General features: G+C 29.8%; 2 protein-coding genes across 7 annotated transcripts; both read right to left on the reverse strand.

The window, feature by feature from the left end:
• Window positions 1-722: 722 nt before the first annotated feature.
• Window positions 723-6,845, reverse strand: LOC129291497 (F-box/LRR-repeat protein 13-like). Of its 6 annotated transcripts, none has more exons than XM_054928882.1 (4): window positions 2,502-6,844; window positions 2,262-2,420; window positions 1,867-2,175; window positions 723-880 (listed from the first exon to the last, which is right to left on the reverse strand). In XM_054928882.1, exons 1-3 carry the CDS (start codon window positions 3,243-3,245, stop codon window positions 1,888-1,890), a joined length of 1,191 nt encoding a protein of 396 aa, XP_054784857.1. In that variant the 5' UTR covers window positions 3,246-6,844; the 3' UTR covers window positions 723-880; window positions 1,867-1,887. The 6 variants fall into 6 exon arrangements, with proteins under 6 accessions (XP_054784857.1, XP_054784855.1, XP_054784856.1 ...); XM_054928880.1 differs by lacking the exon at window positions 723-880 and having other exon boundaries at window positions 1,704-2,175; window positions 2,502-3,271; window positions 6,470-6,844; XM_054928881.1 differs by lacking the exon at window positions 723-880 and adding an exon at window positions 1,704-1,796.
• A 1,197-nt stretch (window positions 6,846-8,042) lies between these two features.
• LOC129291642 (polygalacturonase At1g48100-like) lies at window positions 8,043-11,204 on the reverse strand. Its single transcript, XM_054929122.1, has 5 exons — window positions 10,943-11,204; window positions 10,013-10,144; window positions 9,698-9,871; window positions 9,112-9,319; window positions 8,043-8,995 (listed from the first exon to the last, which is right to left on the reverse strand). The coding sequence occupies exons 1-5, from the start codon at window positions 11,150-11,152 to the stop codon at window positions 8,397-8,399; spliced, it is 1,323 nt and encodes a 440-aa protein (XP_054785097.1). The 5' UTR covers window positions 11,153-11,204; the 3' UTR covers window positions 8,043-8,396.
• Window positions 11,205-24,459: the final 13,255 nt, after the last annotated feature.

The following is a 24,459-nucleotide window of genomic DNA, read 5'->3' on the forward strand; positions in this document are numbered from 1 at the left end:
CCTCTTAACTTGCTTGAAGGGTCAACTCTATCCTTTAACATTGAATATTTTTTCTTGTCACCCTAATGTTAACTCTCGTTTGTATAAAATATTTGAATTAAGAGTGCCTACTAATCCTTTAAGATAAAATTGATGGATAAAAATGACTCTTAACCCAATATTGTATGATAAAAAATTAAAAAAAATTGAAATTAAGGCTCACTAATGGTGAACAAACAATAAGTTAACGGCAAACTGCAAGGGAGGGAATATTAACATTAAGGGCATAATTGACTTATAATTGAGTTTAGGATGTCTAATGACTTTTTGATTCAAATTAAGAGATAAAAATAACACTTAATCCAATTCTTAAAATTTGATGTAAATTCATAAATTTTTATATATTCAAACAAGATTGCCCAAATCTAACTTTCAGTTAATCCAAACATAATTAAATATTATGTTTGTGGCTAAATATTTCTTTTTATTAAAGATATGTTCAATTTTCTTATTTTTACTCCTTTTAACACACACTCACACACACATCTTGTTGCTCTGTTTAATGGATATTTAAATTTAACATTTGCATCTATTTTTGGTTACCCAAGGCATCCCCACATCGTGAAACTAATTTCTCAAAGAATCTGAACACCATTTAAGTAGCTGTCATCTTTGAAGCAATATTTTTTTCTTATACATACTTTCAGAAATTGAACCCTGAAATGATGGGAGAGGAAGCTGGGAGTTGAGAATAAATATCAATTTGTTTATGAAACGTGAATATTGGACCATAAAGGCATAAATTGTAGTTACGCGCGATCGTGTTTGGGGGTCACCTTTATCTTTGGTCTCCTCTCCTGAACGTTGAACAACACCTGAAGGAGTTCACAGTTGGTATCTTCTGTTCACCAAAAAGGAAGCATGAATTTGAGTTCTATATATAATGAAGAATGCAAGAGTTTTTGATGGAGGACTTTCAACATTGGGAGGTTCCTTTGGTTCAAATGAAAAAGGGATTGCTTCAAAGTGGCCAAATTGTTCTCCTCATGGTCCGCCAATGAGAATATCACATAACGGATTTGCTGATTCAATAGGACAGTGATATTATGAATGTTTTTGAACTTGATATGAAATTGTTTTTGTTAAGTATTAGTTATATGCTATATGCACCGTCTAATGAACTTTTCTAGTAAATATTTTAGTTTAAAATCTTTGACAAAATATTTTCAGGTGTCAAAAATTAATTGAATTCTTTAAAAGAGGAAAAATTTAAAGATTTTAATACGTAGGAATCAACAAATCAAATGAATAATCAAAATACAATGAATCAATTCAAATTAAAAACTATGACCAAATTCAAAACTAATTATAAACTATAAACCTCCAGAATAATTTTTTCTAATTATAATAATTAATCATTTAACAATTCATAATTTTTTTGAATTCTGTACCAAAAAAAATTATTTAAAAAATATCCAATAGTTTGTCATCTTAAATAATAAAGTGAGAATCAAATCCAATAACCACTTAAGAAATTTATTTCATACAAGAACCAATACAAAATGAATTATTATTAAAATAAAAACAATGACTTTTTTTTTTAATGTGACTTGTTATTAATCCTTATTTGTTTGGATAGTTATTGAATATGATTCTCTCATTAATAAAATCAGATTGCTCTATCTTTAATAACTAGTTGAGATTAAAATCTGAAAGTAATTGAGTAATTTGAAAAAAAGTTCTCAAGGGACTTTTCCTTCAATTCATCATTTCACTTCTAATATGTGTACACAAATCGCATGCTCAAGCGCCAAGGCCTAAGAAATAAGCAAAGCATACTTCAGAAATACACCAAAATGCAACCTTCATACAAATGTAGAAACTTACTAAATACGTAGATCCCAAGTATCAAGAAGACATAAACACAAGTGGTGGTTGTTTCATTGGTTTGCAACTCTCATAGCGCCTGAGGTTTGCTGCTAATTTTTGGAGCATTCGGAGACCATCTTCACTTGCACCAGCTCTCCTAATGGTGGCACTCCTCAAAAATCTGGCATTCTCCGTTATAAACTTTAACAGTTCAAAATGGCTTCCAGGATCCTGCAAGTAATGAAGAGTGAACTCCTTCAGATGCAATGAAACACACGGAGGCACATCAAGCACTGGCTCAGGAGGGGATGTAGAACTAGCCGGCTGCTGACCATATACACAAAAAACCATACACAAATAAGTCACAATATAACCAACGTATTACAATCACAAATAAGTTCAAATCTTGCAACCTTAAACGACTCTGAAATTACAAGCTTTTCAAGTATGGGGAAGTTTCGGAGACAGTTCACCATCCTAGTCCACTCACCCGCAACACATTCCAGGTGGGTACAATTGTAAAACATTGGAATATCATCACTAAGTGGCCATATACCCTGGGTGCAATAATGCTGAAACAGACTGAAAATTAGGGAATGAAATCTTAGGAGAAGAAAGAGAAACAGTTTACCCATCATGCGTAATCCATATACCTGATCCAGCCGTAGAAATGTCACATTGGAAAAAGCTGCCGACGGAAATAGAGATTGGGGAACATCTGCAGAGACCAGATGATCAAGTCTTCCAATGTTAAGTGGATTGTAATCGTGAACGGAGAACCAAAATTTTAGTACCAACTCTTTAAGCGAAGCAGAAGCAGAGAGAAGCATTTTCAAACTTTGAAATTCTGGAAAACGAACACTTCTCAAGTGCAAAACTTCAAGCAAAGGCAAATGAACATGAGAAAGAGTACCGACTGTTACTCCACTCAACTTCAAAACCCTAATGTTATTGGTAATGAAAACACTAGGGGGCAACTCAAATTCTCCATAGAACAGTATCAGTTGCAGCTCCAGATGTTCAACTTTATTACTAATCATAGCATTGATCCACTTGCTAATCTTGAGAGGTCTAAAACAATCACGAGGTTTAAAATTGCTAGAATGAATCTCGAGAACAAACTTTTTGACCGACTTCAAATCTACCAATTTGAGCATTTTGTCTACAAATCGATGGAAGAATGGAAGACTCTGAAAGCCTTCAAGGTTAAGGTCAAGAGAGGGAAGGGAAAGCCAGAGTGGCCTCCATCTCCTGGATATGAGGCTTGTGGCAACTGCCTCTTTAGCAGGAAGAAAAGAGAGAATATGGAGAAGCAATGAATCTGGCAAACCACCGATCCTGTCAACCTTTGTCCTTGTTCTGCGCTTTTTGCTTGGGGACCCTACTGTTTGCTCCATGACCTTTAACCCAGGCCTTCAGAGATCTGAAGAAAAAGAATACAAACGAAGAAAACAAAGGAAAAATATTTCCACCTACATTTACTGGTTTAATTATAAGTTATGACTTCTGATATGACATAAATAAATACTTGGGCAGAAAAATATTTATGAAGAAAAGTATGCACGGTGCCACCATCATCCGGCACAACATCAAAAACATTGGGGAGTTCAAGGGATTCATGGATGCATCTTCTTTTGTCACAACCCAAAAACAAAGGTGTGTCTGGCTCGAAATATGAGAAAGCCATATCCCTTAAGCCTCAAAGCTACAAATTTTTTTTTTTATTTTTCATATACATATCATTTAACAAAAGTCAAAACTTTTTATAAAACTTTTGGCAAAGTCTCCCTTATAAATGAGACCTCCCAAATGTTTTATAAAAATAGAATCAATACAATTTAATTGACAGAGTTCTACACTAAACAACGGTCATACAACATGATTCGAGAAATTATAATAGAGTTCTACACGGCACCTATAACTTATGTAGAGCACCTAAAGCAGACCATAATCAGAATACAAGGATGAAATTTGATTCAAGTTAAGATTTATCCAAAAATAATTCTTCATCTTCAAATCAGTGATAAAGCCACTCAATGGTCAACTCAATATATAGGTTCAACTATACTATCTTGAGCCAAAAAATATTTTTTATTTAGTGAATAACATCCCAAAAAAAAAGAAAAAGAAAAAATGTGAATGCATATAACTAATCTCAAGAAATTATATACACAATTGAAAGGAGAATAATTCAATGCAGCATAATCTCTAACTCTTAGAATCGGAAGATTCTAATTAGCATCGTAAATCATCAATCCCTAAATAGAAATAAACAAAAATATCTTAACACTTGTTCTTGGAAAATCAAATAGACTATAATAAATAAAAAAGGGCAACATTTGTTAATTGAAACCAATGGATTTCATTACATCAAATTCAAGAATCACTAGATCAAAATAAATGGAGCTGCTTAACCTTTTTTTTTTTTTTTGGGAAGATGGAACAGAGTTATAGGCACAGAACGTGGCAACGTTTGTGAATTTAATAAAGATAACCACTTAGGATAAGAAGAGCACATATCTCATATATCAAAAAATGATATTCCATACAATACATGACCATATATATGCTCGAATAATGATAACAAAGCAATCAAGTTTCAGTTTTAAGCTACAACATCCATTTTAACCAATTAAGGTTATGTAACTCATTATATTGAATCCATAAAAGAAGAAAAAGAACCATTTGTTTCACATAATCAATTTAAAGGCAACAATTTTTTAAACTCATTCTTTAGCAGGACTGATCAAAATAGATGACAAGCGTGGACACACAGTCTACGAGAGCAACTAACCAAACGCAGCTCGAAGCCCGAAACAAATGTGAACACATAGTCAATAAGAGTAACTAACCAAACGCAACTCGAAGTCACAAATCAAATGTAGACACACAATTCAGGAGGATAACTAACCAAACGCAACTTGAAGTCACAAAATAGACGTGGACACACAGTTCATAATAGTAACTAACAAAACGCAACTTGAAGTCACAAAATAAACATGGGTACGAGAGTCACGGATAACAAACGTGAGAACAGAACTCATGAAAATCAAGCTAGTTAGTCATTAACCATTTACAGCCTAACGGAACTGCCATTAGCAACTAGCGTTTTGAAATCAGTCCCTTAAAAACAATTTTTAAATATACAAGAAAAAATCACTATCGAGATAAAATTTTCTATTCTCAAAATCAAACTTGCATGAACCTTTTAAAACCTCAACTCTTCTCAAAATCACATTTCATATTTTCCTTAAAAAATCCATGCATGACTTCATCAACTAAAACATTTCAAAATATATAAACAATTTTTCGATCCAACAAAACCAATCAAATTTTACATTCAAGAAATTCTTCCACCTTTTTAATCATCCATTAAGCCATAAATCAAGCATCATCAGTATATTAAATAAACAGGAATGTTCAATCATACGATAATTCTAGCTCTTCCTCTAAAAACCAATTAGTATATATATATATATATAGAGTAGTTCCAATCACAATAGCCTATATTAGAATTAAAATTATATCAATATACATGTGAATATGCTTAAATAATATTTGATAAAAAGGAATTTGTGTATAATTTAATTAAGACACTATTTACTTACCTGAAAGAGTTCCCAAATATATAACTTACTTTCAAATTAGCCCCTTTCAACAATTTTCAGTCTTTAAATCCCTATTGCCCCAAGTAACACCATTGTCATTTTCTTTTGTACAATTTATAAACTCAAAATTTCTAGCCCAAACAAGTTTAGAGAGATGGAAAAGAAAATCTCAACATCAATCCTTCACAAATAAAATGCCTTCCTAGGTCTAATAAATAAATCTATGACATAAACACATATAAACAATATTCAATGTTTTTAAATCTTTCCATAGAAAATTTAGAGCTCCTATTATGACTTGTTCAACATTTTCAATCATATTCAAATCCAATTTTCATAATTTTCTTTCCACAAATATTTTATATGCACTCAAAAACTAACTTAAGAACAAACAAACTTGGTCCCTGAATTAGCAACCAAATACTTCTTTCCAAAATTTTCTAACTTCAATACTTAAATTTTCCAAGCTTCCCAAATCACCTTCTCTTCAACACTAGCCAATTCCCATCAAGAATCAATGATCCTAAACATTTTAACAGATTGGTTATGCTTCCCAAACTAATGTCCTTGTCAAAAATCAATTCAAATAAAACTGAGATTCTTCCTAGTCTTTATTTAAGCTTGTTAGAACATCAACCGTTCCCTTACACACGCATAAACGTTGACGCAAAAAGGAATAATCAAAATTTCTGCAACAGCCACAATGAAAAGAGAAGAATTCCAGAATACCTCACATTGAACAAAGAAGAAAGCAAAATTTTAATCAAAGTGTATATAAATACACACACACCAAACTTGATCACTCTATTAATCCAAAAATGCTTCTATCACACAATTTATCAAAAACCTTAAGTGCATCCCAAGATCAAGTCATGAAACCACATCATGGTTTATAAATTATCAACCGTGTCTTCCAGGGCTCTAACAAAGATGAAACTTCAAATTCCTTTCCTCTTTCAGCCACCAAACAACCAACACAAAATGAAGAAGATAAAGAACAAGGCTTTCCATACCAGAGCAGAGGCGTGAACAGAGAAGGAAGAAGAGGAAAATTCCGGTGCTGACTGCTGCAAACGAAGAGGGAAAAGGAAGAACCAACAGTGTCTTCCTCAAAGCGAAGTGCAGCGCGTAGATCCAAGGAGGAGAGGGGATCGCGCGAGGAAAAATGGATAAAGGGTGGATAAATGGCGACGCGCAGAACCAGAGGAAAGGAGAAGAAAATCTCGCTACCTCACGGAACCCCACGACGGCGGGAGAATGGCACACCCACAGTTGCCGGCGATGGCTGCAGACGGAGAAGGAAGGAGAGGACGAAGATGATAATCTGCAGAGTTTTTTTTCTTTTTTTTTTTTTTTAATTGAAGTTCTCCCCCCAAACTGATGTAGAGCTGTAGACCGTCGAATTTGACTGGGGAAGGAAAGAGGAGGAAAAAAATATCTCCGTGCTGTTGAGGGCAAAGTAGTAATGTCATAAATCTGAGCCAAAAATAAAACTCCTCTCTCCATACTCCTTCCGTTTCTATTTATATTAAAAAAAATTATCATTAATTAATTATATTAATTATGTTTAAAAATAAAAAAATTATGAGGAATAGTTTAAAAAAATTTATAATAAATTTTTATTTAAAAATATGATTTTGATTATATGAAAAACAAATAAAAATTAACAGTTTTTTCTATAAATAAAAACTGAGGGATTACACCATCAAGACTCGAACTACGGAGCTAATAGATAAGGCGTCAGCATGATTTCAACTGTGCGTTTCAACGTTGTTTGTCAGAGCATATGTGATAATTCATCGAAGAGTGTTGACGCTAGGGAAGAAGGGTACAAGCACCCAAAAAATTAATGAAGTGCATGCATCCGATCGACTGTGTTAGCGTAAATTTAATAACACTGTCTTACAGAAATATTTACAATATACAATTTATGCAACATTATATTGCTGCTTGGGAAGAAAGTGTAAAGGCACTAAAAAGTAAAGACAATGAAGATGGTAGATATTAGGGCTGTTTGAAACTGTTTTCTTTTATTGTTTTAGGAATTAATATTTTGTAAAATATATTTTGAAAATAAAAAATTAATGAAAATATATTTTTTTTTATTTTTTTTCTTATTCTTCAAAAAAATAATTCTAAAATATCAAAAAATTATTTTTATTTTTCTGTTCTTCAAAACAATGTTTTTTTTCTTTTTTAAAATACTTTTAAAAACACATTATTAAATAAATTTTTTATTTTTTTATTTTAGAGAACAAAAAAACATTAGCAAAACAGGATGCCAAATAGGCCCATCATCAGGCGATAGAGAAGTAATGTGTTTTACAATTCATAGAACCTTAGCATTTGGGACAAACGGAACTATCCCGAAACAAATGAACATGTTAAAAAGAAAATTGCATTGCATTATATAGGATGAAATACTGAGAGTTCTTTGATAGATTTTTCATTTCCCAATATATATCATATTAATGGGGAAAAAAAAAAGCTCTGATGTAAATTATTCGACACCAATAATAAAGCACAGTACTCAACTTCACTAATTTTTATAGAATAGAATATTACTTAATTAAGAGCATGCATGCCTTTGACTTCAACAAAACTTGAGATGAATTAATTTATAGACATACATTGACCTCCACAACACTGTCCGTAGTGCAATTTTACAATACATATGATATGCCATATGACAGCAAACTGATCAATCCTACAAACCAACAAGGGGTAGAACTGAATTTTAAAGACCAATTTTCCTTTTACACCATGGTTCTTTTAGACACCTGTCATTATATATGAGTATATTATATATGGTTCACACTATACACACAATCCCAGTATTAATTCTATAACATTTATCAACTATCTACCATAAAGTATAAAAATTTAAGTATATCTATAGTTATATCTATATATTTTAAAAAAACAATCGATGGTGATGAACTAGCAAGAATCAGCATTAGAATTGATTCTGGACGATGGGTTTCCTGATTGGAGACAGTCATCTAATGCAGGGACTGTTTTAGTCTTCAACTCTCCAAATGCCTTCCAACAGAAAGCACCGTTATTATCAGAGCTCGAACCTAGTTTGCTTGATTGAGGTTGTAGCTGTACAGTGTCTAACGTTAGACCAGTACATGGCGCAGCATCACTACATGCGAACCTCACAGCATCCCTAGAAAAAGTCCCTTTGACGTTAACATAATCGACACCAGACACAGCCACAGCCGATGAAGAATCATTCCCACACTTGCTCTTGTCACAATAGTACTGATCGATCATTATTGGTGTTCCAACCTCTAAGACTTGAATGTCTGAGAATCTGATGTCATGAACTGAGCCTGAACCTCCTTGCCATGTCTTGATTCTAACAGCTGTTAAGGTGTTTTGGAATGTTGTGTCTCTGACAGTGACATTAGAAACACAGGCTCTTGTGTTGTCTTTTCCCAAACCTCCAATACTGATCCCATGACCAGGTCCACAATTGACGTTGTGTATGTATACATTGGAACATCCAGTTTGGATGGACACACAGTCATCTCCTGCGTTATCATGCATTTTATTAACACCAATAATGTTAGTTTAGTCTTGTTATTAGTCTTCTGTGTTTCGCACGTAGTTCATTGGTTTTTGATTATTTTGAGGTTTTGGAAATTACCGCAAGCAAGAGTACTGCTATAGATAACAACGTCTTGAGAATTCTGGAGATGAATGCCATCAGTGTTGGGGCTATCTCCGGGTGAAGAAACGGTAACGGCAGAGACTTGAACGTTAGTGCATGAATCAAACTTGAGATGTGTCTGCTGACTCTGCTGAATGGTTATGCCTGTCACCGTTACACCATTACTTCCATAGAACCTTAGTGCCTACACAAACAAACCAGCACGAATCAGTCAAGCATATATATACATATATATATGAAATAATGTCACTTTTAATTAGTTCCTAGACTTTTGCTCAATTTATCAATATATATATATATGTGCACTAAATTATATACAAAATCAAAAAGCAATAAGTAGCAGACAAAGGTTCTTCCAATCAAGAAATTATAATGATTAGGTTATTATGAGTGAAAAAGTTCAAGTGGCTCCCCCAAATTTTTTTAATATTATATAGATGCTATATAAACATCCCAAAGCTTTGTATTATTTATGCTTTTTAGTCTCTGCCCCTGAACTAATCAATAATTAATTATCAAGAGTTATTTGATGGTCTTGATGAGATTGTAATTCGTGAATTACCGTTGGTTTTGTGGATGGCAATCCTGAGCGACGATTCCACCAGACAGAGCCTTGGCCATCAAGCACTCCTTTGCCTTTGATTGTAAACTTGTTAAGCTCTTTGAACTCAAGCCATTGCAACGTTCCTGAGCCCCACGCTGAAGCGCTTGTTGGTGCGATGATCTTTCCATCCACCTGTGTTCATCATGTGCATAATTTAGTTTAATTTATTAATTCCACACCAAAAACGAACAACAATTAATTAATTAATTATTAATTTGAGCAATTAGCTTGTCAATATTTTCGACTAGAATGGAATAGAGGATGATGCAAAACCTGAAAAACGATATTAGGCTGACAGGTTTGGCCTTGGAAGGAGACTATTTTCACGAGAAACACGGACCCTGATGGAACCAAAACCGTTGCTCCCGCCACGTTGCAAGCTGCTCCCCATGCTTGTTCAAATGCCTTTTTTCATATTTCACAGTTAACGAAATAATTAAAAAAATTAGTAAAAATTTCAAAAGTATAAGGAAGAAAAGTGTATATTTTCCACTAAAAAAATCATTCAGGCACGGCTAAAGGAATGAGAATTATTAAAATCCCAAGACCAAGTGGCTAATATAATTAATATTCCGGGCAAAAAAAAAATAGCGGCTGATTAAAAAAAAAACACACACACACACACTAAAGAGATTGTATGTGTTCAAGTGTGAAATAAAAATATATATTTGGTTAATCAATGTATTGAGGTTAAAGGAGCAGACTTTGGCTTTTTAAATAGAGCTGATAACTAGCTAATTCACATGTGGAAGAAACATCTGACTTTATAAATTTCTAACTTCATGATATGGAATGCCTATCTATGTCTATATTATTCTGTCTCGTGCACTGCCATCGCTCTCTAATCTATTTATGTGAAATGACACCAAAACAAATATACATCAGAATTGGAGGCCATCCTCCAACACACGAGGATGCAAATTGCTTAGGATTTTTATAATCATGTCATATATATATATAGAGAGAGAGAGAGAGATGATTTGTATATGTGTAACTTTATACATGTGTAATAATAACTTGTAGCGGCAACTGTTGTAAGGTTATGGTCGATGGACCAATTAAAAGTAAGATGCATGAAACTTACGGTTATGGCAAGTCAATCAAAAACTATAGAATTAATTGTAAATTTGAGAGAAAATAAGAATAAAGAACAAAAATATATTATGTTAAATTTTTCCAAAAAAGAAAAAAACACGTCCTAACCTTTGTATCATCTGCTTTTCCATCACCTTTAGCACCATAGTCTAACACATTAAAAGTGGAAGACCCAGAGGCTGCTTCGAGTTTTCTCCAATATGACCTGATCATGTCTACTCCTTCTCTGCCATTACAGGTTTCAAAGCTTGAACGCCACACACAAATCACAATAAAAAATATCAATCTAAAAGAGTTTAGGTTGATAATAAACTTCATTTTGAATAGAGAAATATTTTAAGAGATTGCAAAGTACAAGCTTATAATTAGATAGGCTTGTCTTTGTATGGTTCAGAGAAGATCAGAAATGGTGATCTATTTATAGACCAAGTATTTTACACTGTGCTATCATGAACTGTACAGTATTCATGCCATTTTGACGTTTCAGTTACATATATAAGTCTATGGAGACTGATAAACATTGATTATATTCCTTTTCCTTTTTTTTTTAATTCTAGATTTGGTTCACAAGCTGTCATTACTTGCATGACGTGCCATGTATGCTTTCTTAGGATAGTATTAATTAATTATGGGAATTATAAGGTCAATAAGGCCGTAGTCAGATTATGTGGGTAGAATATTCAAGGAGACACTATCCCTTTAATTAAGCCATTCATGTTTGTTCAATTTGAACTCAAGAAAAAAAAATAGTATTGAATTAATGAATTTTGAGTAAATATTATCAGAGAAGTTTACACCGACCTTTATTGAATTTTGTTAAAATTGATTAGATTTCTCCATTTTCTAATTTTATATTAGTTTAAAAACATGATCAAATTTTCTAATTTTTCTTAAGGTATAGGAGTCTAATTTCCCTTGTGTATTGAAGGCAAAGATAAATTCCTCTTAACTAGGATGTTGCGCAATCTTTCTAACTTTTTTTCTAATTTTTCTAAAAATTACATATACCTTCTCTCTACTTTTTATACCGAATCCCCCTTAATTTAATATATATATATATATATATATGAAGTAAACAGTATACAAAATAATTGTCTATGACACTTGTTTGCATTTTTTAATAAAAATCATTTAGTTTTGAAAAAAAATTGAGAAATTGTACAATGTTCGTTTTCTGATCAATTGTGAAGTTATTTTGATCGGTAGCTTTTGAAAGTAGTGGGGATGCAATACATAAGAATCATAAGATAGAATACTTGTAAAAATATGAAGAAAATACGCAAATATCATAAAATTTAAAAATGGCTAAATAATAAATCATTTTTATTAATGAATATATATATGTGTGTGTGTAGATATCATAAAAATTTAAAATCACTAATAATAAATTATTTTTATAATGATAACCAAATACAAAATAGTTTAAGGAAAAAATTTATATACTTAGTATTATATAATTAAAATGCCTATAAGTTTTCAATTCAATCAAGATATGTGAATTTTTTATAAATTATTTATTTTTTAATAAATTATTGACATTAATATTATTAACACATTAAAATTTAATTGTCTTGATTTGATTAAATAAAATTATATTAAATATATAAATTTAAGTATCTAAGTTTTACCCAATAATTTATTCTTTTCATAAATCTCTAAATTATATAAAATCATTTTTATATAAAAAAAATTTAGGTTTTTTGAGACTTACTAAGATGTATCCTTACTCAAAGAATACTTAAAAAAAAAATTTTTTTTGCCTGAATTAAAAAATATTTATATAAATCTCTCTTTTCATTGCAACTATATACAGGGTTATAAAAAGCGAGATAAATATACGGGCCACCTCTCCCTTCGGTACGTTGCTGCAACAGAGCCACATATTTGAGTGTCTTAACCTCATTAAGGAATATTGGTGAAGGATCAGGATTGTCAAATCAATGTAAATCTAAAGGGCAGCATTAATTGGGGAACTAATTATTAAAATATTAATGATTAAGACGCCATAAAAATCGGCAAAGAACATGGCAAGGGCATTTTGACAAAAACTAATTAATAAATTAAGAGCTCAGGCTTGATGTTTATGCATGCTTTCCGTGAGAGACAATTGCCCTAAACTATTCATGTGGGTTGATTACATAATCATCTATAATTTAATTATATGTATGTGAAATCGTAGCACGTGAACGTCACGTTAAAATCAGTTGCATATAATAATAATAATAATAATGTGTTCTCTGTCATCATGGCTAATTTTAGTATTTATATGTCAAGTTTCCCCTTTTGCCTGATGTATGTCATGCTGGCTGTATTAACGTTTTTAGAATTTTAATTAAGCTTTTTCTGCCTGAATTTTTAGCTCATATAATATCAAATAAAAAAATTACAATTTAGATGGAAGGCAATCAATGATTAATCAATTTTTTTTTACTCTAATCTTTTTCAAATCGATGCTTCCAGTAGTCATTTAGACTTCAGGCAATCCGAATAATGATTAAGTTCGAGTGATCATGATTCCAGACAATCAAAAAATCGAATTAATTAATTAATTAATTAATATTGTTTACAACGTAATACCTAATAACAATTACAAGCTACTAGTAGTTACAAGGAACCAAGCTAGAAGCATCAGCATTTATGATACCAATAGATTTATTCATCATTTCAAAGATAACAATAGATCACGGAAATCAAATAATTAAGTAGTTAAGATTTTAAAAAAAATTCTAAAAAGGATTTAGGTTCTTAACTTCAAATAGGAAGGCGAATATAGTAATCCTTTAATAGGACTAATTAATTCAATATATAAGATGTGTACTCTTGAAATTGTTCAAATGGGACAGCCTAACCTGACGTACAAATGAGACACTGCCAAAAAAATAAGCCAATGATTTCGCCATGTAATCAGCACTTGCAACAAATTACCCATACACACAGGAAAAATATCTTATTCCCTCTTTTTTAAAATATAAAAAATTTTTAATTAAATCTTATCTCTCAATAAAAAATAATTAATTATTTTTAAATTAATCATATCTTTTTATATTTATCCTTATAAAATATTTTATAATAAATATAAAGTTACTATCAATAGGAGCATTTTAAAAAAAAGACAATAATTATATCTCAAAAAATTAAAAATGCCTTACATTTTTTAACATTCAACTCCAAAAAAAATACCTTACATTTTTAAACGAAAAGAGTATATATTTGCCATTTAGATTCTCTTTAATTTCTATTTTACAAAACCATTTTCTGTTTTTAAAGTAAATAAAAAATTAAAAAAATTATTGGGATAGTATTTTGAATTTTAAAGACTTTCATAATTGCTCTATTTTTCAAAAACAAAAAAAAAATTAAAGCTGTTTTCTTTTTTTTTTTTTAAGGCACATCATATATGACTATGGTAAATTATTTTTCAGTTACAGTCTACTACTATCACGGACCATTGGAATTAACTATTGGCGACCATCAATGTCAGTCATTTTTTAACTCAAATTATTTTTAAATTAACATAATCAAACATATTTTTCTTATGTTTTGTATTGAAAAATAATTTTAAAAATTTGATTTACAAAATAATTTTTAAAAAAATAAAAAAAATAAGAAAGCTTTTTAGTCTTATATATTTAAGGTATTTGTTTTCAATTAAATTAAAATACATATAAAACAACCTCTTATTATTAATATTATTAACACTTTAAGACCTACTCCCACTGTTTGTATATATAAGAAAAACAATTATATAATATAGTTTAAGAAAATTGATTAATGATAATAATTGTGCTTGTAAATTAAAAAATTTGACTAAAATACCCTTGTATTTAATCAAAACAAGGATGCATTAGTTGTTTCCCATATTCAATTTTTTATTCCATTGTCCATTATTCAGAGAAACATGGCAGCTTCATGAGTATCCTGAGAATGTCTTCAACATTTTTATTAAATGTGACTACATATTTCAGGATCAGAAAATCACAAAATATTAATATAATCTAATTCAACTCTCTCAACCAATCAAATTAAAAGCTACTGGTGCTTGAATTCAAATTTTACTACTAATATAAATATCTTGTTATTAAGTTGCTTATAAATACTTTTTGTAAGTATTTTTTAATAAATGAAATGTGCTGTATATATTGTGTCTATCTTACATTGAGGGCAAAATGTAAAGTTGATAATTTAAGTGAGCTTGGCTTATTTAAATAAGGCTTGTTTGGATCAAGTTTAAAATATCCAAACATATAAAAAAAAATTCATATAACCAAGCGCATCCCTAACACCTTAGGTTTTCAAGCATATTTGGGCTAGCTCAAATACCTGAACTATCAAATATTATTTTATTTTATTATTTTATTTTTTTGCAAATTTCAATTTTATTTAAAAAATTAAGATTTTCAATTTTTATCTTATTGTAATAATATTTTTTTAATAATAAAGAAGAATTTGAGTATTCAAGCTGAATCTATCTCAATTTAGGCTTATTCGAGCTGAAGTAAATAAAATCTTTTAAACTTTTAAGCTCAAGTCTAAAATTTTTTGAACTTATTTAGACTAGCTTGAATTATCACTTCTAACAAAAGAATCTTCTAATTTGTTGTATTTTTTATAAATACTTTTTTGGTTGATTAAAATAAAGAGGATATATAGATTGATAAAATTTAGAGCAGCCACAGCACATTCCACATGACATAAAGAATCCAACTTGCTCTTTCTTATGCACAACGCAAACCACCCAATATAATTTGTGGGGGGAAGAAGCTAGCTATTCTTGCAGAGAAGGTTTTGTGACACACACACATGTACTCTCTTCGATTTTATTTATAAATTATTTTTATTAATTTTATCAATATTAATACAATAAAAATATAAAAAATAAAAATTTTATAAAATAACAAACATAACCTTCAAAAAATAAATAAACTATATAATATTATTTTTTTACTTTTCTTTCTCTTCGTTTTTAAGGATAGTTTTAACATTTTATTTAAAATAAAATATTACTATTAATTTAATAATTTATAAAGTAAATCACTTTACTTATTTAAAAGATGACTTATAAAATAAAGCGGAGGAGTATATATCAGCTCTATTTTTTACTTCATACTGAATACTAAATAAATTTAGAACACAATGTACTAGATATATACCCAGCTACAAGGATTGGGAAAATAACATAGCTATATGCCTAGGTGGGGCACACATTATGTCCCAAGACAAGCTAGCTAGCTGGCTAGAGCGATATTAACAAGAAAGCTTCATTACAATAAAAAAATTCAATAGAATATCCACAAATTGATAATAAGGTAGTACCTTGGACGTTTCATGTCAAAATAATTAATCCGCCTTCCTAACTACAATATATAATATCTTGTCAAAGCCTTATTTAATTTAAAATATAAAGTATTTAAATTTTATAATTATTTTTTATTACCATATACTTTATTTATTACTATTTTAGAAAGAAATGATGCATTAAAATTTTAATTGTCATTATTAAGATATTTATATAAAATATTTAACAATATTATCATTTAAAACAAATAATACTTTTTAAAAGATTAACTAATATTTTTTTGAAATTCTAATTTGTCTCAATCCATGTCTTTCCGTGTAGAAGTGGAGGATTGATCCCTGAAGAACTTGATCTTTCCAAATTTTCTACCACCACATTTTATCTTTTCTTTATTATAGGACGTTTTTTAAAATAATTTTTTAATCCTTAAAATAAAATACTTGATAAGATATTAATTATATTTTTTTAAATATTATATTTTTATAAACTCATTAATTATAGAAGAAAATATAATATAAATTTTAAAAAAATTATTTAAATAGAAATAAAATTAAAAATTTATTTTATTTTCTTAGCTATAATAAGATGAATAAATATGCTTTACAGTAGAAAGGAGCGAGCGTGTGTGTGTGATCTTTCCCACTTGCCCTGCTTGCTCAATTCTCAACCGCATTCGTTGCCACACTCCCAGTGATGAACCTACACGTGGCACTACATCCACCGTTGACCTATGCTCACTTGTCAACTAGACGAAGCCTTGTTCCCCACTTGCATATTGGACCATTTGGGAATGTTGAGCATTTAGGCATTTGTATTTTTCAGTGCAAATTAATTACAATTAAATTCTTGAGATTTGATGCTATATTTGACTACATTTAGATTTAAATTTAGATTTGAGACTAAATCTTTTATTTAGGCACTAACAAATTTATAAATTTATCTAAATTCAGATCCAAATTTTATAATCTGGATTCTTTTTAAACATTTGTTATTTCAAATTTTCATATACACTCTTAAAACACTATTTAAAAATAATAACTTTTGTTATTAACACTACCTAAATAAAAAATTTTAAATACGTAAATTTAAAATATGAGATTTTAAATCTAAATCTACCAATCAAAACACAGCCTAAAAGTATATTAATAAGTTTGTAAAACTTATTTACAAATAAGACTTCTATTTAAAATCTAATCATGATTTTCTCTTCCCTTTATACATTTCAATTTGTGCGGATTCTGCATGCTTGGAGTCATGATTTGCATCTTACACTATGCAAGATTCTGGAGACACAGAACATACCTTTGCCAATGACTTGAGTCTACTTCCACACGAAATTTGGATTAGAGTCTCAAACCTTAGATATAACTTCACAATAGATATACCAAAAAAAAAAAGATGAGAGAGGAAAAACTAGAAGAGAGCCTTTTGCAAATATAGCCATGAACAAAATAAAGGGTGGAATGTAATTGGCCATTGGGACAATTTTCATGGGACCCATCGTAACTCTTGTGTCTATATCTTTTATCTTTCAATTTCTTTTTCTTTTTCTTTTTTTTTTTGAATAAGAAGGCAAGCAAAAGCTTGGAAATACAAGAAAAATTACAGAAAGCACTAAAAAGAAAGGCTGAAGCCTAAACAGCTACCAAATGTTGCAAATTACTTTGAAATAGCCCTATGCTATTAGGAATTGTGGCTAAGACAATTGTATCAAAAATATCATCATGTGTATTTTTGGCAATGATGTCAGCACATCTTAGGACCTCCTGAGGACAATGAAAGATCTCAATTTTCCAATCATGGAAGAGAAGCTCCCTAGTTTCAACAATTTATATTCGCAATAGGTTGTGAGGACCACGCTCTTTCCCAAGACAATTGAAGGGCTTCTAATGAATTACTAAACAATTGATTTTTTTTTAAATTATAGAGCTTACCAACTTCTAGCTCATTCTTGATAACAAGAATTTCTGCAACCATTGAGGGATAAGATCCTAAATTCTTCTTGAAACCTAGTATTCAATCTCCCTTGTTGTTTCGAATGACTCCTCCACAAGCCGCTTCAAGGTATCTTTGAACCGAACTATCAACATCTATTCTCATCACACCTGGGGGAGGTGGGCGCCAAAAAGTTGTTGCAGGTTCATATGCTGGGAAAATTTTGTGATTGAGCTTGTCTTTTGTGGTGCTTTCCATCAAGCTATGCATGCAATAATGAAGGATCTCCTTAGAATTTGCACCTTTACCTTCGAATATGAATCTGCATCTTTGGGTCCATAATAGCCAATGGACATGACTAAATGTTTTGAACCAGTGCCATTTTTGTACTTGTTTAATGCCTGAGTTGCGAGCCAAGTTCCATCTAAGCCAAACCTGCAAGTCACAGCTAAAAAAAGTAGATATATAGTTAGGATGAATCAAGGCTCTCCAAACATTTTTTTTCTCTCTCCCAGCCTCTCAAAATGTGTATGACACTTTCCTCACCATGACAATTAAAAAGGACATTCAAGTAAAGAAGTAAGGCCTTTCTTAGCCTAAAGAGAATTTATGAGAATTTTTCCATGGGTGACTTGCCATATAAATAGCTTTACTTTCTCAGGTAGCTGACATTTTCATATTTTTCACTAAAAGGGATCTACTATGTCATTTTCAGATTTTAAGATGAAGGCATAAGCAGATCTCACATAGAATTTTCCATCATAAGATGGCCTCCACCACAACACATCATTAGAAGTAGAAGATGAGGGTTTTATGCATTTCAGGATGTCAATTACATGAGCTGGAAAGTATTTAGTCCATTCAAAGAAATTCCATGCTCCAAAGGTAACATAAAGTCACTCATAGTTGCCGTGTGGTTTATCAGATCCAAGTTCATAGTAGTAAGGTAACTTAATAGCTTATCAAAAGGTGCCCATAGGTCCTACCAAAAGTTAGTAGATCTAGCATTATGTATTTTCTTTCCAACCCCCATAAGAAATGTGTCCCATACTTTGGAATCATAGTTGTATTTGGCTCTGAGACATTGTACCCATAAGCAGTCTTGATTTTTCAATAAATCCCAGCAAATCCTCATGATGAAAGCTTTATTTTGGATTTCAAGGTCTTTGAGTCCTATCCTACCAATCTTTTTGCTCTTAATAATGTCCTTTCAAGAGACTAGATGCATTTTCCTGAAATTTTCATTCTAACTCCGGAGGAAATTATAACTAAGTTGTTCAATCTCTTTCAACACCCCTTTTGGTAGAAGGATAGATTGCATTTGATAAGAAAGTAGAGCACTAAAGACTGATTTAATTAAGACTGATCTCCTTGTCATAGATAAAAATCTACTTTTCCAAGTTGATAAGCGAGCACACACTTTCTTGGTAATATGAGAGAAGGTAGACTTAGTGATTCTTGAGTGAATAAAAGGAACCTTAAGGTATCTTCCCAAGTCTTCAGTGATACCAATACTAAGAATATGACATAAGGAAGAGGAGCAGTTCAAATAAACATTTTTGGAAAAGAAAGCCTTTGATTTAACTAAGCTAATTTTACGTCTTGAAACAACATAAAAAAGCTTCATGACTCACTTGATTACCTTCATTTAATTCTTTGTCACCTTTGCAAAGAGGAGAAAGTTATCGGCAAAAAAGAGATGAGAAACACAAGGCCCATTATTACCAAAAATCCAAGGCTTCCATCTTTACACGTTACATTTAGCTTGAATGAGGTAGCTAAGACGTTCCATAGATATGACAAAGAGGTAGGGACTAAGAGGGTCACCTTGCCTAACACCTCTAGAAGGGTTAAAAGAAGGCCCTTCCTCACCATTCTGGAGTACTTTTAGGGATACTGAAGAAATTGTAGCCATGATGATATCCACAAAACTACAATCCAGACCAAGGCACATGAGTGAATTATCTATAAATCTCCAATCCAATCTATCAAATGCCTTTTCCATATCAACTTTGATAGTAACAAAGCCCTTTCTACTTGGTTTTGTTCACATCTGATGAATGATCTCTTGTACTATGATGATATTGTCACAGCTAGAGTGCCTTAAGATAAAACTACATTGACAAGGAGCAATAGTTCCATTCATGATAGATTGAAACCTATTGGCAAGCAATTTGGTAATAATTTTGAAGCTAACATTACAAAGTGAGATAGGTCTCAAATCCTTTAAAGAGATAGGGTTCTTTATTTTGGGAATGATAGCAATATTAGCATGATTAATGAGCTTCATATTTTGAGGGTTAAGAAAGAGATCTTTTACCAAATGGCAGATCTTGCTGCCCACTATATCCCATTGAGATTAAAAGAAGTGGGCTTGTAAACCATCAGGCCTTGAAGCTTTAAAAGCCCCTATTGAAAATGTTGTATTTTTAATCTCCACATCATCCACATTACGTTGCAACCAAAGAAGGGTAGATGATGAAATAGATGGAAACAAGGAAGGCATCTCAAGATGGGGAATAACATTTGGGTCAAAGGTATAAAGGTCAGAGAAGAAATTGCTTGCCATATTCTTAAGTAAGGTCTTATCACTAACCCAGGTGCCATTACTATCTTGGAGGGATGAAATTCTCTAATGTTTTCTTTTGTAATAGTAAAAGCATGAAAAAATCTTGTGTTACGATCTCCATACTTCAACCACTTGCAATGGAATTTTTGGAACCATAGAAGTTCTTCCTGAGCCTTCAATTTGTGATCACACATATCAATTTGTATGAATGAGGGATTACACATGTCACTCCATTAAAAAAATAAGAAGGAGAATATAAATAAGTGATAAACTTGTAATACCCATAAAAAAATAAAAAATCAAAAACACGTTTTTTTAACAAAAATGCTACTAATTTGCATAAACAATGTATTTTATTTTAGAATTAATTATCTTACGCATATTGAGAAGATAAAGAACAACATGTTTTATTCCTACACAAAATATTATTTGTTATCCATGCATATTAAAAAAGTAAATAATGATTTGTTATTTGAGGATGAGTTATATCCACATCAATAATGAAATTTTTAATTTATTAAATTTTTTTTGTACATCAAATTTAATTTTTATCAATATAATTTTTTATATTCATTTAAATTATTGTATTAGTCTTCTAATTGCTTCTAAAATATAAATTAACTTTCAAATTAAATTGATATATAAAGTGTGTTAATAACTTGACATGTATATACATTATTAAATGAGAACAAATTAATTTTTTAGTTATGTGATTTCTTTATTTTCTCTTATTTGATGACTCATGGAAATAAGGGGAAAATAAGGAAATCAATTGACTTTGTGAAAGTGATTTGTTTTTATTTAGCTAGTCATATATACAAGTTAAGTAATCAATATACTTTATAAGTCAACTTAACTTTATTATTCAAAATAATATTTTATTTTATAAATTAAAATTTAATTTTTGTTATTTTCATATAAGTTTATATTTAACCAATAATGTTATAATTTAGAGTTGAAATTAGTGAATTTGTCCTACTCCCTCTGTCTTAAATTATAAGATACTTTTATATAAAATCTCACATATCAAAAGCTTTATTAAATATATTTAACAACCTTATCTTTGTAAAATAAAAATATAAACTTTTAAAAATACCCATCATTTAATACATTAAAAAGAGAATGGATGAAAATTAATTATAGAGAGAGAAAAGATAATATTAAAATTGGTGCATTTAATGAAACTTTAATCCATCTAAAGTGTCTTATATTTTGAGATGAAGAAATTCCTTCAAAAGTATTTTATAATTTGGAATGGAGAGAGTATTTTTTATTTATTTTGTTATTATTTATAAAATATAAAATATTCTCCCTAGTTCTTTTAAAAAAAAAGTTTGCGTAAATTCATTGATCTTAAATTTAAAGGATTTAATTATATGTTAGAATTCATTTCTCAATTCAATCCAGTGGCGTTGAACCAAAAATTAAATTTGAATGTTGGGAGAATGACATTTAAGACTCTTTTAAGGAAATTTATCATAATAAGAGCTCATCAATTTTATTTCAAATATTATCTTATAAAATATATATATATGTTATTGTTAAAAACGTTAATTTGTATTTTTTTGTTACAGTTTTCTTAGAAGCTTAATAAGTTTATATTCAGATTTTAACAATAATATATACATGTGTTTACATGATAATATTTGCAATAAAACTAATGAACCCGTATTACGATGAATTCCCTTGATCAGAGGGCCTTAAAATGTCATTCTTCCTTGAATGAGTGAAAAAAAAAAATACTTTTATTGCTTATTTATATTTTATACTTTTTAATCCTTGAATAATAGAATTCTGAAGTTTAGAAACATATCTACGAGTTAAAGCTGGATCCCACAAAAATGAGTCCCAATAAATGGCGTTTTTTTTTTTTTCGCTTCTTCATTTTGCTTTTGAGCAAAAATTTCATCTGATGATGAGGAGAAGAGCGTCATTTCCCCCTCATTGCTCAAAACGAGGTGTCGTTTGAATTATGAGTGCCTAGTGCTCATCAAACTGCTTAGTATGGAAACTAAATTAAGCATTGGAAGAAGTTGTGCAGTTTTCTAAAACATTAATGGGTCGTTCCTTTGAACTTTATAAATTAGTCTCTTGACTTTTCTTAGAATCTCTTTTTTCTTTGGGCCCAATGACTATTCTTAGAATCAATCTCCATTTATTTTAACATAAACATAGTGAACAATTACTGAGCCCTAGACATGTTATTCAGTAAATAAATCATACTTCCCCATAAAAGTTGGACTATTTTAAAAAGTTCTTTTTTTTTAAGAAAAAGACCAACTTATATTGAGAGAGAGAGAGAGAGAGAGAGAGAGAGAGCAATATCAAAAAGTCAAAACAATAATAGAAAAGCTAAATGAGAGAGATAGGAAAGTATTGCGACTTGTATGAATGTAATTGGTCTTCACAAAATCACACAATATGTATTAAATTATACATGTTTTAAAGATTGTCAGCCCCAGAAAAACCAAAATTTTTATTTTTATTGTTTTAATTTTATGTAAGAAATCCTAAAGTAGATGCTAAAAAAATGGGTAAGGATTTTTAATCTTTATTTAGCTTTAAATTTTAAAAGATAATCCTTCAAATAAGGAAAATTAGTTATTCATATATATTTTTTATTTTTGTTATCTTTTTTTGGATCAAAAGATATAGTAGAAGTGGGCTAATTATTCCACTGAATATAATAAATAAATAAATAGAAAATAATTTTTTTTATTTCTTTTTTGAATACCGAGATAAAACAAGATAATTGTTACATTATCATCTATACATAGAATTAAAAAAAGAATCAGTGAGTTTAAAAGGTATAAATTCCAGTTTTTAGTTGATTTAAAAAATAAATAAGGTGTTGAATATAAATAGAAATAAAAATATATATAAAATAATTTTAATAAGTAAAAAAATAATTTAAAGAAGTTGAGTTGATAAATAGTTTGCAATTTAAAAATAAAAAATAATTTTAATTTATAATTTTATAATATATACTCCCTCTGTTAAAAATGTAAGGTATTTTTTTAGGAGTTTGATATTAAAAAATGTAAGGTATTTTTAATCTTTTAAAATGTAATCATTGCCTTTTTTTCAAAAGTGCTTCTATTGATAAATGACTTTATATTTATTGTAAGATATTTAATAGGGATAAATATGGAAAGATAGAATTAGTTTGAAAGAAGGTAATTATTTTATTAGGAATGAGATTCGATTAAAAATACCTTACATTTTTAAACGGAGGAAGTATACACTACTTATTTTTTGCCCACTTAATTCGTTAGCCTTCCTTTGAATAGATTAAGTAATTAATATATTAGATTAATATAGTACAGTAAAATTAAAACAACATATATAAATCTTAAAGATATAATGGCTTTTTAATATATTGTTTCTTCGAACAAATACTAAGTATAGTATCATTCATTTTAGTAAATGAATGACCGATAGGATATATGTTGATGCCAAAAAAAAAAAAAAACCAACAAAGATAGGGGTCACACACACATATCCATTTTAAACATTTAAGCATAAAAAAAATTCGTTTAGATTTTATTTTTTGTATACTCATATAAGTTTAGATGAATAAGATTTTATGACAACAATAAATAAAAGATATTTCAAGATCGGGGTTTTGAAAAATAATTGTTTTTAAATTTCTAATCCTAATCTTGAATTTTAAAATACATCTTAAAGATTGTTTTGATCTCTCACCCTCAGGTATTGAAATTAGATCCAAATAAGAAAGGGGCAGCGGCTTTTTATTTTCATTTTATATTTTAACATTTATTTAATTTCTTAAAAATTACATATATTTAATTTATTCAATTGGCA

This window comes from Prosopis cineraria, unplaced genomic scaffold (genome assembly GCF_029017545.1).
Source record: "Prosopis cineraria cultivar Desert tree isolate PC_DT_omini unplaced genomic scaffold, ASM2901754v1 PC13, whole genome shotgun sequence".
In the NCBI taxonomy this organism is placed as follows: domain Eukaryota; kingdom Viridiplantae; phylum Streptophyta; class Magnoliopsida; order Fabales; family Fabaceae; genus Prosopis; species Prosopis cineraria.

What these genes read in the sequence shown, in the direction of transcription:
- LOC129291497 (XM_054928882.1), bottom strand. Translation starts at nt 3,245, where the DNA reads ATGGAGCAAACAGTAGGGTCCCCAAGCAAAAAGCGCAGAACAAGGACA. An exon ending in CATTTCTACGGCTGGATCAG is followed by an intron (nt 2,421 to 2,501) that starts GTATATGGATTA and finishes AGTCTGTTTCAG; the next exon opens with CATTATTGCACCCAGGGTAT. An exon ending in TAATTTCAGAGTCGTTTAAG is followed by an intron (nt 2,176 to 2,261) that starts GTTGCAAGATTT and finishes GTATATGGTCAG; the next exon opens with CAGCCGGCTAGTTCTACATC.
- LOC129291642 (XM_054929122.1), bottom strand. Translation starts at nt 11,152, where the DNA reads ATGAAGTTTATTATCAACCTAAACTCTTTTAGATTGATATTTTTTATT. An exon ending in AGCCTAATATCGTTTTTCAG is followed by an intron (nt 9,872 to 10,012) that starts GTTTTGCATCAT and finishes TGATGAACACAG; the next exon opens with GTGGATGGAAAGATCATCGC. An exon ending in TAGCAGTACTCTTGCTTGCG is followed by an intron (nt 8,996 to 9,111) that starts GTAATTTCCAAA and finishes ATGATAACGCAG; the next exon opens with GAGATGACTGTGTGTCCATC.